At 53.9% G+C, this 15,003-nt stretch overlaps 5 protein-coding genes across 5 annotated transcripts; 2 read left to right on the top strand and 3 right to left on the bottom strand.

The window, feature by feature from the left end:
- Nucleotides 1–98: 98 nt before the first annotated feature.
- Nucleotides 99–1,663, top strand: AYO21_00288 (hypothetical protein; the record flags this gene model as incomplete). Its single annotated transcript, XM_022650278.1, has 2 exons — nucleotides 99–123; nucleotides 177–1,663. The coding sequence occupies 2 exons, from the start codon at nucleotides 99–101 to the stop codon at nucleotides 1,661–1,663; spliced, it is 1,512 nt and encodes a 503-aa protein (XP_022517604.1).
- Nucleotides 1,664–2,329: 666 nt separating this feature from the next.
- Nucleotides 2,330–4,617, top strand: AYO21_00287 (hypothetical protein; the record flags this gene model as incomplete). The annotated part of the gene is made up of 3 exons (XM_022650277.1): nucleotides 2,330–3,408; nucleotides 3,462–3,745; nucleotides 3,800–4,617. 3 exons carry the CDS (start codon nucleotides 2,330–2,332, stop codon nucleotides 4,615–4,617), a joined length of 2,181 nt encoding a protein of 726 aa, XP_022517603.1.
- A 70-nt stretch (nucleotides 4,618–4,687) lies between these two features.
- Nucleotides 4,688–5,203, bottom strand: AYO21_00286 (hypothetical protein; the record flags this gene model as incomplete). The annotated part of the gene is made up of 2 exons (XM_022650276.1): nucleotides 4,688–4,931; nucleotides 5,001–5,203. The coding sequence occupies 2 exons, from the start codon at nucleotides 5,201–5,203 to the stop codon at nucleotides 4,688–4,690; spliced, it is 447 nt and encodes a 148-aa protein (XP_022517602.1).
- Nucleotides 5,204–6,199: 996 nt separating this feature from the next.
- On the bottom strand, nucleotides 6,200–7,000 carry AYO21_00285 (hypothetical protein; the record flags this gene model as incomplete). Its single annotated transcript, XM_022650275.1, has 4 exons — nucleotides 6,200–6,510; nucleotides 6,591–6,648; nucleotides 6,730–6,833; nucleotides 6,943–7,000. The coding sequence occupies 4 exons, from the start codon at nucleotides 6,998–7,000 to the stop codon at nucleotides 6,200–6,202; spliced, it is 531 nt and encodes a 176-aa protein (XP_022517601.1).
- Nucleotides 7,001–9,001: 2,001 nt separating this feature from the next.
- On the bottom strand, nucleotides 9,002–14,324 carry AYO21_00284 (hypothetical protein; the record flags this gene model as incomplete). The annotated part of the gene is made up of 6 exons (XM_022650274.1): nucleotides 9,002–10,604; nucleotides 10,831–11,059; nucleotides 12,256–12,329; nucleotides 12,383–12,588; nucleotides 12,641–14,108; nucleotides 14,155–14,324. The coding sequence occupies 6 exons, from the start codon at nucleotides 14,322–14,324 to the stop codon at nucleotides 9,002–9,004; spliced, it is 3,750 nt and encodes a 1,249-aa protein (XP_022517600.1).
- Between the last annotated feature and the right edge of the window lie 679 nt (nucleotides 14,325–15,003).

Below are 15,003 nucleotides of genomic sequence, written 5' to 3'. Positions count from 1 at the left end.
ATTTACATTTTGCCTCCAAGGCCGCATCTTCCCTGGTGACGGAGCAACAGGTGGAGGCACACAAGACTGACGGAAATGGCTGAGTGCAGGATACCGAGATGGGCGTGGATTTGGCCAACCTTCGTAAGTATTGCCATTGTTTCGTCTTCATAGTTCTGGGCTCACTTTCCTGTCAGCTGTCGATCGGAATTATGACCTTCCTACTGGAGCCGGCGGTGTCGCTCCCGAAAAAGCATCTGCTATCCTCTCCCAATTCGACCGAAAACGAAGACTGGCTATGCTAGCGGTTCCCACGGACGATGGAAAAGTCAGGGCACGACTACGCGAACTCGGAGAGCCTGTCACACTTTTTGGAGAGGACGCTGCGGATCGGCGAAGTCGTCTACGGGAACTCTTGTTGGACCAAGAGGATGCAGCTGGGTCAAACGGGGCTGTTGCCGACGTACAGATGGGAGAAGCAGAAGAGGAGGCCGATCAAGAAGAAGAGTTCTACACCGAGGGTCTACCGGAACTGCTCGAAGCGAGAAGAGACATCGCTAGGTTCTCCCTACCGAGGGCAAAAGCGCGGATACAGAGGCAGAGAGAAGACGCTACCATCCCATTACGCACACATATCAAACATCGCAAGGAGATCAAAGAGAAATTACAAGGGTTTGAGTTGTTTGGAACACAGATTGCTGGAGAGCGACCCGTCAGCATCACTCGATTTGCCCCCAACGGCGAGCTAATCGCCGCCGGCAATTGGGGCGGTGGCATTAAATTACTCGATGTCCCGAACCTAGACGAAAAGGTGACGCTTAGGGGCCACACAGGCATTGTCGGCGGGATTGCCTGGTATCCTGGTGCAACACTACAAGAATCCAATGTGTCTCCAGATTCTCTGAATCTTGCAAGCGGTGCCGGCGGACAAGGCGGAGAAAGTGATATACATCTGTGGTCATTGAACAAGGAGACACCTATTGGCACTTTGCAGGGCCACACCGACCGTGTTTGCAGGGTCGAGTTTCACCCCTCGGGAAAATATCTTGCCTCGGCCTCATTTGACACGACCTGGCGGTTATGGGACGTGGAGACGACAACCGAGCTCCTGTTACAAGAAGGACACTCAAGGCAAGTATTCGCTGTCAGTTTCAACACTGACGGCTCATTGCTCGCCAGTGGAGGATTTGACAGCATAGGGAGAATCTGGGATCTCAGGACAGGGCGTACGGTCATGATCTTGGAAGGCCACATCCGTGAGATCTTCTCCCTGGATTGGAGCATTGACGGCTATCGCGTCCTTTCCGGCTCTGGTGACGGATGGGTCAAATGCTGGGATCTCCGTCAAGTGCGCAACGTGGGAGGGATTGGTGCTCATAATGGCAATGTTTCGGACCTGAAATGGTTCAAAGGCCTGGATGGCGACAAGTCCTCCCTCGTAGAGGGCAGCGGCGTCAGACAGGAGCACAATCCTCGAAAAGCGGGCACATTCTTTGTGACGAGTGGCTTTGACAAGAATGTCAACATCTTCTCAGCAGATGATTGGTCGTTTGTGAAACAGCTCAGTGGCCATACGGGCAATGTTCTCAGTGTCGATGTCACCAATGACGCCAAATGGATTGCTAGCAGTGGGCACGACAGAACTGTCAAACTCTGGGGTCGTGATGATGGCCAAGGCATATGAAGTCCTGTTGCCCGGAGGCACAAATTGACCTGCCCCTGCAGTTCCTGGCCTGCATGAGTGTACGGTTGCCATCAGGAGTCTTGAGGCTTGTCACTCTATGCATATCTTGGTAAGGCAACTTTTCCTTCAGCCATGGCCAGGTACCTGTATCTCTGTAGCCCGTGGGTTACCCCGCTATTTGTACCAATACGATGTACCTAGATACCCTGTGAATTGTGTTTCATTGGATCTCATAAAGGCAAGGCTGCACAAGGCTGCACAAGGCTGCGCGAGGCTGTGTCCAGTCAATGACTCATCACTGACATCATGCCCAGCGATTGGTTGAACCACGTATTCGGACTCAACATTCCGCCGGCTCCGAAGCAGCTGCTTAACAGCGAGTCCGAAAACCGTGATTCCGGTCGACCCAGATGCCTTTTCTCGTTTTTGATTTCTAACTACCCAGCACGCCACTCAGTTCCCGTCATCAACCCCTAGATTGCTCTCCCCATTATCTATCCAGATCTACTATCGAAGTGGAGGTTGTTTCTGGTCGAACTGCGGACTGCCCCTTGCGAAATCCATGCCAGCCTAATCAGGACCCAGTTTGTCATCACGGGATATGCCTTGCCTCTTGGGCGGGTCTGATATGACGGATTTTCCAACCAGGCACTATTGATACACACCATGGCGCCTGACAGACCACTTCCTGTGGAAAGCCTATTGCCTTTCAATCAAAACCGCTCCCCTGAAACACGCGCCATTCTCCATGATGCCCAACTTCAAGACTCAACCAGCCATAGTCAGTCCCCAGAAAGTCTGGAGGAAGATGAAGGCTCAAGCACCGAAAAACCCAAGCGGCAGAAGAGGTCACGTGCGTGTATCGCTTGCAGAAGCATGAAAATCAGGTGCCTCCCCGTCGAGGGCCAAGATGCCTGTAATGCGTGCGCCAAAGTCAACCGGGAATGTGTCATGCCAGGTCCCCCGCGGAAACGACAAAAGACGGTCCACAAGGTGGCCGAATTGGAGAAGAAAATCAATGCCTTGACTAACGCTTTACTGGCCAAACAACAGGCGACGGATGGCGGCAAGCCTGAGGATGAGTCGCCGCCCAAAGATGCCCCTACCAGTGCCAGCTCAGAACCCGCCAAAACCGATGACACGTCTAATACCAGCTTGGACTCTTATCCGCACAATCTCATGGAAAAGACATTTGTGCCGCCCACTCAACCAGAGTTTAGTAGAGGTTGTAACCCGGTGCAAGTCGATGGTATCGCTAAAGACGAGTACGTCGACGTCATTGACCGTGGCGACTTGAGCATGGAGAGTGCGACAGCAATGTTCAATCACTGGATGAAGGAAATGTGCTCTGCTTGTCCATACGTCGTTTTTCCGCCAGACACGGACCCCGAACACATTCGGAGGGCCCGTCCTATCACGTTTCTAACCATCTTGGCTATAGCAAGCCCTGTCGTGCAACCGTCGGCCCAGGCAGCACTCACCATTGAGGTCAATCGGCAGATTGCAGAACGAGTGCTCTTCCATGGTGACAAATCTTTGGACATGATCCAGGCCGTGCTGCTAAACTCTCAATACTACGTTAGGCCGCGCACGGCGAGGGATCTTGCCTTTAACCAAAACATCCAAGCCGCCATTTCCATGTCTCTGGAATTAGGAATCGGCAAGAGGTCAAAGCTGAAAAGGAGTACACAAGAAGAGGTTGAACTGGCTCGCACGTGGCTGGCGTGCTACCAGGCCAATATAAGGTTTGCTGAGCTCTTACTGTGTGACCGCGACTGTGCTGATTGTTCCAACTTAGTGTCACGACACTCCTTCGTCTCCCGACCCTCATCAGGTTCGGCCCACGTATAGAAGAGTGCCTGGAGATACTCCGAACCAGCCCTCATGCTGCTCCGAGCGACAAATTCCTGTGTAGCAACGTGGAACTGGCGCGTCTTGCGGAGGAAGTTTCAGCGGCTTTCCATATGGATGATCCCGGTGCCGATCTCAACTTTATGGAGCCAAGGGTGCAGTATCAGCTAAAGTGCTTTGAACGGCAGCTGCAACAATGGGAGCAGAATGTCGACGTCTCGGTGGATCAGCGTAAGTCTCCTCATTGCACACAGCTGTTTGACAGGGGGGCTGACTTGTGACAAGGACTTGCGCAACACCAAGCTGCATGCCTCAACTTGTATATTCACGAGATCGCAGTCCACTACGACCACAATGTCGATGACTTCCGTCCTGGAGTGTCTCAGTTGGAGCAGCGCAGAGCTCCGGATTTCGTGACATCTGCTCACATTGAGGCCCTGTCGACACTGCTGGAAAGTAGCCAGCGAGTCCTGGATGTCTACCTCTCGCTCGAGGTCAGATGTGCTCGAAACCTGTCCAATATCTACATTGTCTGGAATGCATATGCGGTGGTGGTCCTGATCAAGCTGCACTGGATATTCAGCTCGTCAGAATCCAAGTTTGGCTCGATCTTTGTCCCTGACTTGAAGACGGGCTATTATCTGGATGCCATTATCCACCGACTGGGCGAGGTGTCGGCTGGCGGCATGAACCCCTGCGCGGAGGCTTTTGGGTTCGTCTTTATGAAGCTCAAGATCTGGCACATGCATCGATCCGGACAGCTCTCAGACGATGAACAAGGCCAGGATGACCAGACACGACGGCAACGAGCGTCCAGCATCCTGCGGCAGGATCCTGCGAGCATTATCGCCTCTGTAAAACGGATGCCATACCCTGGGCCTGAAAACATCACGAGCGCGCCACCAGCCAGGCCTTATACACCTGCTCTGCTTCCTGGGGGTGGTTGGTCGAACGTGGACAAATTCGGTGCGAACTTGAATGCCGCGTACGACGCTGCCAGTTACGGAAACACCAACTGGGACCAGTTCAACTTCAGCACTCAGGAGCTGGACATGTTTGATGTGTACATGAATAACAGTGGATGGATGGGGTATCTGCTTTAATCGACGGCTCATTACTGCCACTCCCAAAATTCGCATTCCCAAAACTAGACACGCAAAATGTTGACAAAATTCAACTCCACCCAATAACTCCCTCTCCCAGAAGCTTTCTCCTCCGACCATCGACGATGGATACTGTGCGGCCCACGACACCGTCCCCGCCGACACCGAGGTTGAGTCTTAGATCACCTGTCTTTGACGCGCTGACCATGTCGACAAAGAACGAATACAAGACGGGATTGGACGGGTCATATTCGTCCTCGGAATCCGAGTCGGCAGCGGAATGTGACGAAGTTGAGAGAGGTTGACCATATTTGCTAGGTGAGGTGTCAGTGGATACTGCGCAGCATAACAGGGACAGGGACTGAAGCGGCAATTCGACTTACTGTATCCTCACATTCAAGAGAGCGTCGGGTCCGCAAAGGTCGGAGGCGTTACTTTCTGCACATTGGAGAGTGGTCGTGGTCGCTCCTGGCGCTCGATTCGACAGTTTCAGTCGTCCCCGAAAGGATGATTGCGGGTTAGGGTGGATGATGGCGATGAGGTCGCCGGACTCGGGAGCGGGAGGGAGATGAGAATCGCCACACATGGTTTTGGGCGTTACAGATTGAGATGGGATTAGGGGACGACAAGTTAGGAGGGAAAAGCTATGGTTTGTTGTATGAGTACAAGACGTCGATGTTATTATGGATATTCATTCAAGAACATCGGATATGCGACCTGCGACGGGCACCTCATCTTCATATACTCTCCCCCCTTTGGGGGGAAAACACGGGACGGAGATGGCATTGTTTACGAGGAATAACCTGCTCAAGATCTCCAATCAATCAATCACTTAACACACTCAACTTACTCGCTCAATCCGAAGCATTCCAGCCCTTTCCCTCCTCGAAGAATGGAAAAAAGAGCAAGATTGAGCAAGATATCATACCCATGCCACAACGCCTAGCCTCGTCCTCATCTCCCTCGAGGTCCCCGCAGTTGGGTTGGGGGAGGAGGTGAGCATGTTTTGGGTTTTTTTGTCTAATAAATTATTGTGGCTAAGAAAGAGGCTAAGAAGGGAGGGGGAGTGGATGGACATTATTGAGGGAGGGACGATGAGGCTGAGGCTCAAGGCCGAGGCTGGGGGGAGAGTGAATGAGCAGGTTTTTTTCTAAAATTAATTAAATTGGAGGCTGAAGAAGAAGCACAGGTCTTGGGGTGCCACGCTGAAGAGGCCCAGGCCCGCCCGGATGGAGTGCCTAGAGGAACGAGGTACTCACGTGTAACCCTCGCTCAGGGTCTAGGTGGTTTCTCCAGGGAGCCTCAAGAGCCCCGAATTTAAGCTGGGCGTGCCTAAAGGTCGTGGGCTTACCTAACCAGGTACTGTTGGAATCATCACCCCAAGAATTCCTTTGGCTCCGCATGACACCCAGACCCCAAGTGAATACTCGCTGACTCGGTACAGCAACGCATCACGGCTTGGCTCCCGAATGCTTGTGTGCCAATTACCATCTACTTGCACACCCGTCAACCTGACCGGATGCTCGCTCCCAAACATCCTGAAACCAACCACAGTGTCACTCCCTCTATCACCATCATAACATCAATCCATCGCTACGGCCAACGCACCCGCCACCGTCCCCAGCACCAACACCCAAGTCCTCACATAATTGTGCCACTGCCACCGCTTGATGGCCTCGGCGGTGCTCATCTTCCCGTCTCGGTCGATGCTGCGTTTCTCGTTGAAGGCGTATGTCAGTGCCATCTCCCCACCACCGGGTCCGGCCAGACGATCTGCTTTTCGCGACAGGGCGCCGTTGGTCCGACGCAGAAAGGTCAGGGCGTAGGGCACCCCGGAGGCACTGGCCGATGCGGCGAGGATGTAGAGATATCGAAGAAGAGATCCCCCGGGTGCTGTAAGAGAGGAGCCTTCGGATCAGCAAATCCACGACAAAGGACCGCCTCCACCTCCAGATGAAATGAAACCCCCTTACCGTGATATGCCAGGAACCCAAAGGACAAGCCGTTGATGACGCACATGGGTCTAGAGATCTGCCATCCACCACAGCGCGTCAGAAAGGGAAACCATGACCAGTTTCTCGCTCGGATCGCGAAAGGATCAGGTTAACCGACATGGAACCCCATGAGATACTGGTAGCGCCATTCTCGCGCCGCCAGGGCGTCTGGGGCAAACAGAATCGCCGGCACGGCAGCATGGGACAGGGCCCAGGTGTATCCTGAAATGGACGACCGTCGGTCAGTCAGCGATCAATCATTCATCCCAAAACAGATATGGGCAGGGAGAGAGCCGTGGGAAAGAAAGGAGAGTGGGTAAAGAAGACAGACCTGCAAATATGCCTGACGAGGCCAAACCGCAGACTTTGGCGAGCGCAACGACGTCCATCGTGTCGTCTGGGGTTGAGATGAAAGTGAGTTGAGCTGAGACGAGCGGAATTCCTCCTCCGACACCAGGGGTATGCTTTTTCGATCGATCTTCAGAGGTAAGGTTGGCTCCTCGTCGAATGGATTTTATATTTCTTTCCCGCGATGTTACTTTGTCGTTATCACCCTCCCAAAACCAGGGTAAGGGGTTATTATCACCTGACAAGCGCGAAGTACTTGGTACCTAAGGTAGGTAGGGGGGGTTCATTTTCGGTCTGGCACAGGCACTATTATTCAAGAATGCAGGGCAAACACAAAAGGAGGGAAATGCGCCCCCCTTTCCCGCCTTGGGGTACCGACCGAGTTAATGTTTGATTGAAACCCTGCGTCCACCATTATTACAAGGTACCACTAGGTATCACGCATGCGCGGACACGGGCACAGAAGCAGGGCGTCAGATCAGCGCTAGTCAGCGCCGGATACGAGTTTGCGTGGTTTGCGTGGGTTTAGGCGAGACAGGCACGCTTCCTTGTCTGGCCCCAGCTTCCAGCCATGAGGAATGATGGACGATAGGCGACGGGCGATGGATGAGGGATGATGAGGGATCAGGGCTTGGGGGCGCAAAATGTTAATTACAAGTATTTGATTAAAATACTTCGGTCCTCGTAGGAATCACCTCACCTTACCTCACCTACCACGCTCTCTAGATTCGTGTCCTGCTCTCTCCATCTCTCTTTATTACGAAGGCTTGGAATGATGATGACCATATCAATCAATACTTGTACTCACTCGTACGAGGTATTATCTGCGTGTCCGCTAGACAATCAAGACGGGCTTGGGCATCGAGGATAATATGGGGTAATACTCCGTACATCCTCTAGGACATATTAATTTTATGCCCATGTTGCGCGCCTATCATCGTCCGTCATCCATCATCGTCATCGTCATCATCACCACCACCACCACCACCACCTTCTTTCAGGAATCTATCTCCGCCTATCCACCACATACACTACTACCACTACCACTACCACTACGATGCCGTGCTCTAACAGTATGTACGGGGTAGTACCACGTAATAGTCTACGGACGCACACACGCACACACGCACGCCATGACTCCCGATATTCGCGTTTGCTCTCTCGAGATTTAGCGAGTTTCTCCCCTCAGACTAGACTAGACCAGACCCAGAGAGGGAATCAATCCGGGGGGGTTTCCACGCGGGCGCGCAAGAACGAGCCATGTTTGGCAGACACGCTAGACACAGACACAGAAGACACGCGAGGTGTGTGCTCGGTGTGTACGAGTATGTGTCTAACATTTTACTGTAGCTAACGAGTCAACGAGCCAACGAGCTAGATTAGCGGGCAGAAGTCCCTCTCACTGAAATCTGATTAGATTTCTACAGGTCCCTTTCCCTCTTCCAAACTAGGAATGTATGTACAATACCTACAGTTATGAAACAGTGTGTTAATGGACACACCACTGACAATTGTATACCCTGCTGCTCCCGTAGATGCTCTCTTTGCATTCATTCCTTAAAGCCATATATACACCTCGTACCATCCCTCATCGGTATGTACATGTAATATGTACTGTGTTGTGATAAATCCAGAAATCCTTCCCTCGTCTCTATTTTTCGACTTGGCGACTCGCGACTTTTTGGGGTTGTGGCCATATTTCCCTCCCAAACTCCCGCGCGGAATATATACCCTCGTATATACCTCATATCTACCTCGTGTCTGGAGAGAGATATATACTATGCTATGCTATGCTATGCTATGCTATGCATGTGAGATGTGAGATGTGAGATGGGTTCCGCTGGATGGCTGGAACCAAAGGTATATAGGTAGATAGACGGGTTAGGTATATCCAGGCCAGGGTTCGAGACAGCGTGGGGGTGCGATAAAGACATCTGGTGTCCTGCGTCGTCATCTACCTCCGTTCTCGTTCAGAGGTAGAAAGAAAGCCGTCGAGTTCAGTCCAGATCAATCCAGTTTATTGTCTCTTTTTCCTGGAAAAATCACCACCGTATCCTCCGCCGCCACTTCTGCAGCCTCGTCTCATCACTCGTGTCTCGCCTGCGGTCCGGCCCCCCCGAGTCGACACCACCCGGGCTCCCCGCCAGGTTGTGCTTGTCGCTCAGCTGGAGATTGGGCAGGAACCAGACCATGACCATGGGGACGGCGGACGCGACCAGGGCGGCGATGGTCATGAAGCGCAGAATGTCCGAGTAGGCGTGGTTGACGGCGTTGCGCTGGGCGGTGCCCGTCTCGGGCAGGACCACGGCCGTGATGGAGTCGTAGACGCTGTTGATGGCGGCGGGGTCGGTGTCGGGACCCAGCCAGAAGCGCAGCCGGCCCTTGAACAGGCTCGTGTAGATGGTCCCCGCGATGGCGGAGCCCGTGCTGTTGCCCAGGTAGATGCACAGGAGCTCGAGGGCGGTCGAGTGGGCGAGGTCCGCGCGGGGCACGACGACCTGCGCGACGACGATCACCACGGTCCCGACGGCGCCGCTCCCGGCGCCCTGGACGACCTGCATGGCGATGATCTCGGCGAGCGAGTTGTCGGCGCCGCGCAGCCGCATCATGAACCCGTACCCGATCAGCCGGACCACGACGCCGATGAGGAGCAGCCACTTGTACCGCCGCGACCGGTACATGAGGAAGCCCGTGCCCAGGCCCGTCAGCACCTGGACGCACCCGGCCGTGTAGGTGAGGAAGGTCGCGTCGCGCGGGTCCAGCCCGTGCACCACCGTCGCCCACGCGTACAGGTACGTGTGCGTGACGCTGTAGGCGAACGCGTCGAGAAATCCGATCGCAAACGCCAGCGTCACCGAGATGTTCTTGAACAGCCGCGGCGGCATCGCCGGCTTCGTGGCGAACCGCGACTCGTACACCCCCAGCCCGACCAGGCACAGCACACCCAGGACGATCAGCGTCGGCACCCACGGGGCGCGCCAGCTGCCGTTGGAGTTCCCCGCCAGCGCCACGGGGAGCAAGATCATGGCGCACCCGCCGCAGAGGAGGAGCATCCCGCCCAGGTCGATCTGCGCGGCGAACCCGCGGACGGTGGTCTTTGTGCGCACTTTTGCGGCGCCGCCGCCGCGCACCCGCTCCAACCGGCGCTGGAACCCGAGCAGCGGCACGATGACGCTGAGCGAGCACACGGGCATGATGATGGCGAACATGCCGATGCCCCAGCGCCAGCCGATGGTGGCGAGGGCTCCGTCGACGATGAAGGCCGAGCACCACGGCACGATCATAAAGGGCAGGCTGACCAGGGCGTTGGCGAGCCCGCGCCACCGCGACGTCGTGATGTCCGCCACGATGATCTGGTTGAGGATCTGCATCCCCGTCTGCCCGACGCTGTAGACAATGTAACCCCCGATGTACTGGCCGAAGGAGCGCGCCGACGCGCACAGGATGTACGACACGACGTAGCACGCGATGACGGCCCCGTACGTCTCGGCCCGCCCGACCACGTCCGAGATCTTTGCCAGCGGCGGCTTGAGCACCGCCGCCACGATGGTGCCCACCGTCATCAGCGCCCCGAGGAGCGCGATCTCGCCAAAGTCCGACGCCGCGTAGTTCTGGTAGTTGTAGATGGTCGTGTAGTCGAGTTCACTGTCACGAGCCCCCAAAACTCAGTAAAATGTGCTGTGCACCACGGTAAGTCTCTAATGGATCCTAGGGTCACCTTACAAGATGGTCCACATGAGTGCGATCCTGTTTGGTTCCGCCATCTGTTAGCCAGGTTAAAAAGGGCACGTTTTGGGTTTGAGGTGAGGTGCCCCCCTACAGGCAGGGCAAGAAGACAGGCAGATGGGCGAGAGAAGACGTAGGGACATACCCAATCCACATCCATGTTCTCCCATGTTTTCCCCAGGCGGCGTTCAGGGCTTTCTGGTTCTCCTCCTCCGATTCCGAGTCCGTTCGGGACCGGACGGTTTCTTCGGCCGTCTCATTCTTCTCCTCGTCAACGATGGTGGTGTCACTGCTCGCGGGTGATGTGCGGTCGTGGGAGGAAGGGGATATGGCTTGGGCCGACGGTGGCTTTTGGTCCGAGGGCATCACTTTCTCTAGAGGAGGAGGAGGAGGAGGGTGCGGACCAGCACGGCGAAAGAATCGACAACGACAATCAGACAACAGGAGAGACAACAGGGACAAACACAGGAATAACGAAAATAAAAACCCAACGAGAACAGAGGGACCTCCCCAAGTAGATGAGATGCCCCCTCCATCGGGGAGTAAGGTCGATCCATTATACCCATATACAACCCAGCTGAAGCGTAGTCACGTCGTCACCCACAATGCAACGACACGATCAGCACGCAGGAAAAATTCTGTCGCCCCTGCTGCTCGATAGGCAGTGTTAGGGAAGGGCGGTCCTCAGGCCAACGTACCAAGAACACCCACTGGTGGGGCAAAGCCTCTCTGCTATCCCCAGGGATGAAGGAGGGGGAATCAAATGATGAAGGACAAGACCAATCCACCAGGGGGAAAACAGCGATGTCGGAAAGCAGTAGTTGTGTGCAAGTCAAAGCATACGAATCCGCAAGTGGATTCGGACGTCGTTACCAAAAGGGACGTGAGAGGGTTTTCGATGATGCCACAAGGGGGACCTCAGACTGGACTCGGGGCATTTTTGATAATCTCATCAGATAATTTTCATCTAATCAAGATAAGATGATCACGATGATTTTTCGTGTCGTGGGCTTGTCGAGGTGCTGATCGGTCTTGGGTGTGCAGGGACTTGGGTCGCTATACGCCTGCAATCCCAGACAAAGCCAATGGCACCAGACGGCGGAACATTGGCATGTCATCATCCATGCAGTAGGCCCAGTTCTCCTGTGGGACCACCCAAGCCCCGAAAAGAGGAACGGGCCATCGATCATTCGGAGAGGCACGTCGGGGCCAGACAACGCACGCCGAGATCCCTGCAGAAAAAGATTTATGTGGCGGTATATAAGAGAAAGATGGAGAGAAAGTGGAGGTGGTGGAGTGTACGTCCTATGCAACACAAGAGGCGGGGGAATGGCCAGAGAAAGAGGAGGAAAAAAAAACAAAAAAAACAGAGTAGCAATCCAAGAGAAGCCGAGACGTCGATCAGAGGCTCGATATCCACAAAATGTCCGTAAATGACGCCATTTCCAGGGCTCGTCTCTGTCGCTAACGTGTTTGATCAGAAAAACGTTGCATGCACTTTTTGTCGTGCTGAGGTTGTCCCTCAAGAAACCCTTTTCTAGAGACCTAGTCGTTCACATGCCCGACGTACTGATGCCGGAGTAGTGGTTTATCCACGCAAAAATCTCCCGGTGCCAAACGAGGCTGTTCTCCCGGTTGAGGACCCTACAACAAACTGTCAGTCTGACATTGCGATCACTCTACAACAGAGTCCTCACCAATGATTCTCATCAGGGAAGCTCAGAAACTTGCTCGGAACGCCCCTCTCCTGCAACAGGTTGAAGAGCGTGATCCCTTCGGCGATGGGCAGTCGGTAGTCCAGCTCATTGTGCACCACAAAATGTGGCGTCGCCCACTTGTCGACGTGGTTGATGGGATTCCACTCATCATATTCATTTCGGTTGGCCCACAGAGTGCCATTCATCTGTTTTGCGGTGAGCGTGAGCCACAGTCTTCGAGGTCGGTGCAAAACCTACATCATGTTGCATAAACCACAGCTCTTCAGTCGAGTAGGAAGCTACTGTATTGACCATCCCGTCATGCGTAACGAGGGCTTTGAATCTCCTGCCAAGATCATGACCTTGGATCCAGTTTGTCATGTAGCCGCCGTACGAGGCCCCGGCTTCGATTCCATTCTGGGTATCGATATAGTCGAATGTGCTGTTGACGTGCTCCCACACAGCAACGAGGTCCTCATACGGGAGACTGCCCCAATTTCCTTGGATTGCATCCTGCAAAGCCATTCCCCAGCCAGTGCTTCCGGTCGGATTCGGCGCCACGACCACGTAGCCTTGGTCCGCCCACACCTTGAAATTCCATCTGGTGCTCCAAGAGTTGTAGTGTCCACCTTGTGGACCGCCATGGACAATGAATGCCAAGGGGTATTTCCTGCTCCGATTAAACCCTTCGGGGTAGATGACCCAGCTCTGCACCCGAGTGAAGCTGCCCAGGGTGTAGAACTCCGAGACGTCCGTCGGCCCCAGGCCTGCAAGTTCGGGGTCGACCTGGTTTGACCGGAAGAGATCGGTAACAAGCCTGCCCCGGGGACCAATGATGTAGAAGTCACGGGAAGACCATATCTTGGAGTCTGACACCAAAAGGTTACCGTTCGGCAACACGTAAAACGACGCAACGACACCGGCATTGGTGATATTTGTGGGTTTGAACCCTGGTCCAGCCGTAAGCGGAACTTGGAACAAACGTTCGTTACCCAGATCAGGTGCTGCGACAAAAAGGGAAGTGCCATCGGCAGACCATCTAAGTTGATCGGGAGTGCTATCCCAGTCCTCTGCTAGGCTGGTGATATTGAAATTACTGGTATTGACATTGGCGATGTAGATCTTGTTCTTGTCGGATTCATAGGAGATCCCGTCCATCTGGAAATATGCGATCTTTGTCCCATCCGGAGAAAACAACGGCCTCGCTGAAGCCCCTTTGGCGTTTGGAGGTGTCGAACTTCCAGAAAAGGCATTGATCGGTACGGGCAAAGATGAACCATTGTGAGGAACAAGATAGATCTGAGAGGATGTATAGTTTGACAACGGCAAATCAATGTTCTTCGTCAAGAAAGCGACCGTGGATCCGTCCGGCGTGATATCGTAGTCGCCAGAATCACCAAAGGGCTGGACAGGACTTTCAGCCCGAGTAACATTGGCAAGGCCTGTTACAAGGTTCTTCAGGCTTCCGCCCAGAGAATACCTATCGGCCCCAGTCAGCGTGCCAGCGAACACGGCGTTTCTCCTTTCAGTAAGCCAAGTGTCCCAATGGCGGACATAGATGCTCGTGTAGATTCTTGCTGAACTCAGCGGCTCTTCGGCCAGCTCCTCGTTGTAAGCTGTCCCATTTGGCCATGCCAGGCAACTCAAGAGGAAGTTTATGTTTCCGGAAGGGGTTACCACCGCCTTGAGCCCAGAATATGGCGCTGGAAGTGATGCGATTAGATACCTATGAGTGTCAACCTAGTAACGATATCTCGTCAAGGCAGACACACGCTTCATCGATGGCGTTTATGTCACCAGCATACAGGCTGATGCCGCCATTGTCTTCTTCGTTGGTGCCGTTAATGTAGAGAATGCTCGTGTCAGACTGCCCAACCCAGACAATCTCCGAGATATCGGAACCGTTGTATAGTAGAGAAGTTTCACCAGTGGTGAGATTCATTAGCTGCCACACAGTCTCTGCTTCATGGGTCTCCCATGAATAGCTAGTTGCACTAAATACACCTAGTTGCTTTTGACAAGCATCAGCCTTGTGTTACCAATGTCAGGCTCGACTTACTCCTGACGGGTTTGGGACCAATTCACCGCGTCGTGGTGCAGCGAGCATCTGTCTAAGAAGAAGAAGTTTAGCAAAATACAGTCAGTTGGGTCCTGGGCAGGACCGACTCTGGCGTAATGGATAAGACAAATGGCAGAACAGCTATTGCTGTCGCCAGACTGCGTAGAACCAACATTTCCGAAACTTGTGTCGTAAAGAGCGGTTGTTGTGTCCTCCTTTCTCTCGCGTGCGAGAACGTCAGGCTAAATGCAATACTTCTGGTGAAATGCAAGGTCGCTGCTTGATAAATGCATCAACCCATCCTCTTCATTCCCCCACCCGCGGTCCCCTGCCGCATCTACCCGAGCAATGAGCCATGTTGCATACGGCAGGCACCGATAGTACTTGGATTGTTCAGAAAGCAGGTCACTCGATAAGAAAGAGAGTTACATCAACAGTGGTCATGGAATGACAGTGGTGGCGAGACATGGGCTTGTGTTCAGACAAGGGCCAGGAAGGATTGTGCAGGGATGGACCTTTTGGCACCCCGATTCCTTTGGAGGCTTGTCACCTTCCTCATGTA

Source organism: Fonsecaea monophora (genome assembly GCF_001642475.1).
Source record: "Fonsecaea monophora strain CBS 269.37 chromosome Unknown Scaff1, whole genome shotgun sequence".
NCBI classification, from domain to species: domain Eukaryota; kingdom Fungi; phylum Ascomycota; class Eurotiomycetes; order Chaetothyriales; family Herpotrichiellaceae; genus Fonsecaea; species Fonsecaea monophora.
Note: the sequence above shows the minus strand (reverse complement) of the source record. Positions and strands in the feature narration are given on the sequence as shown.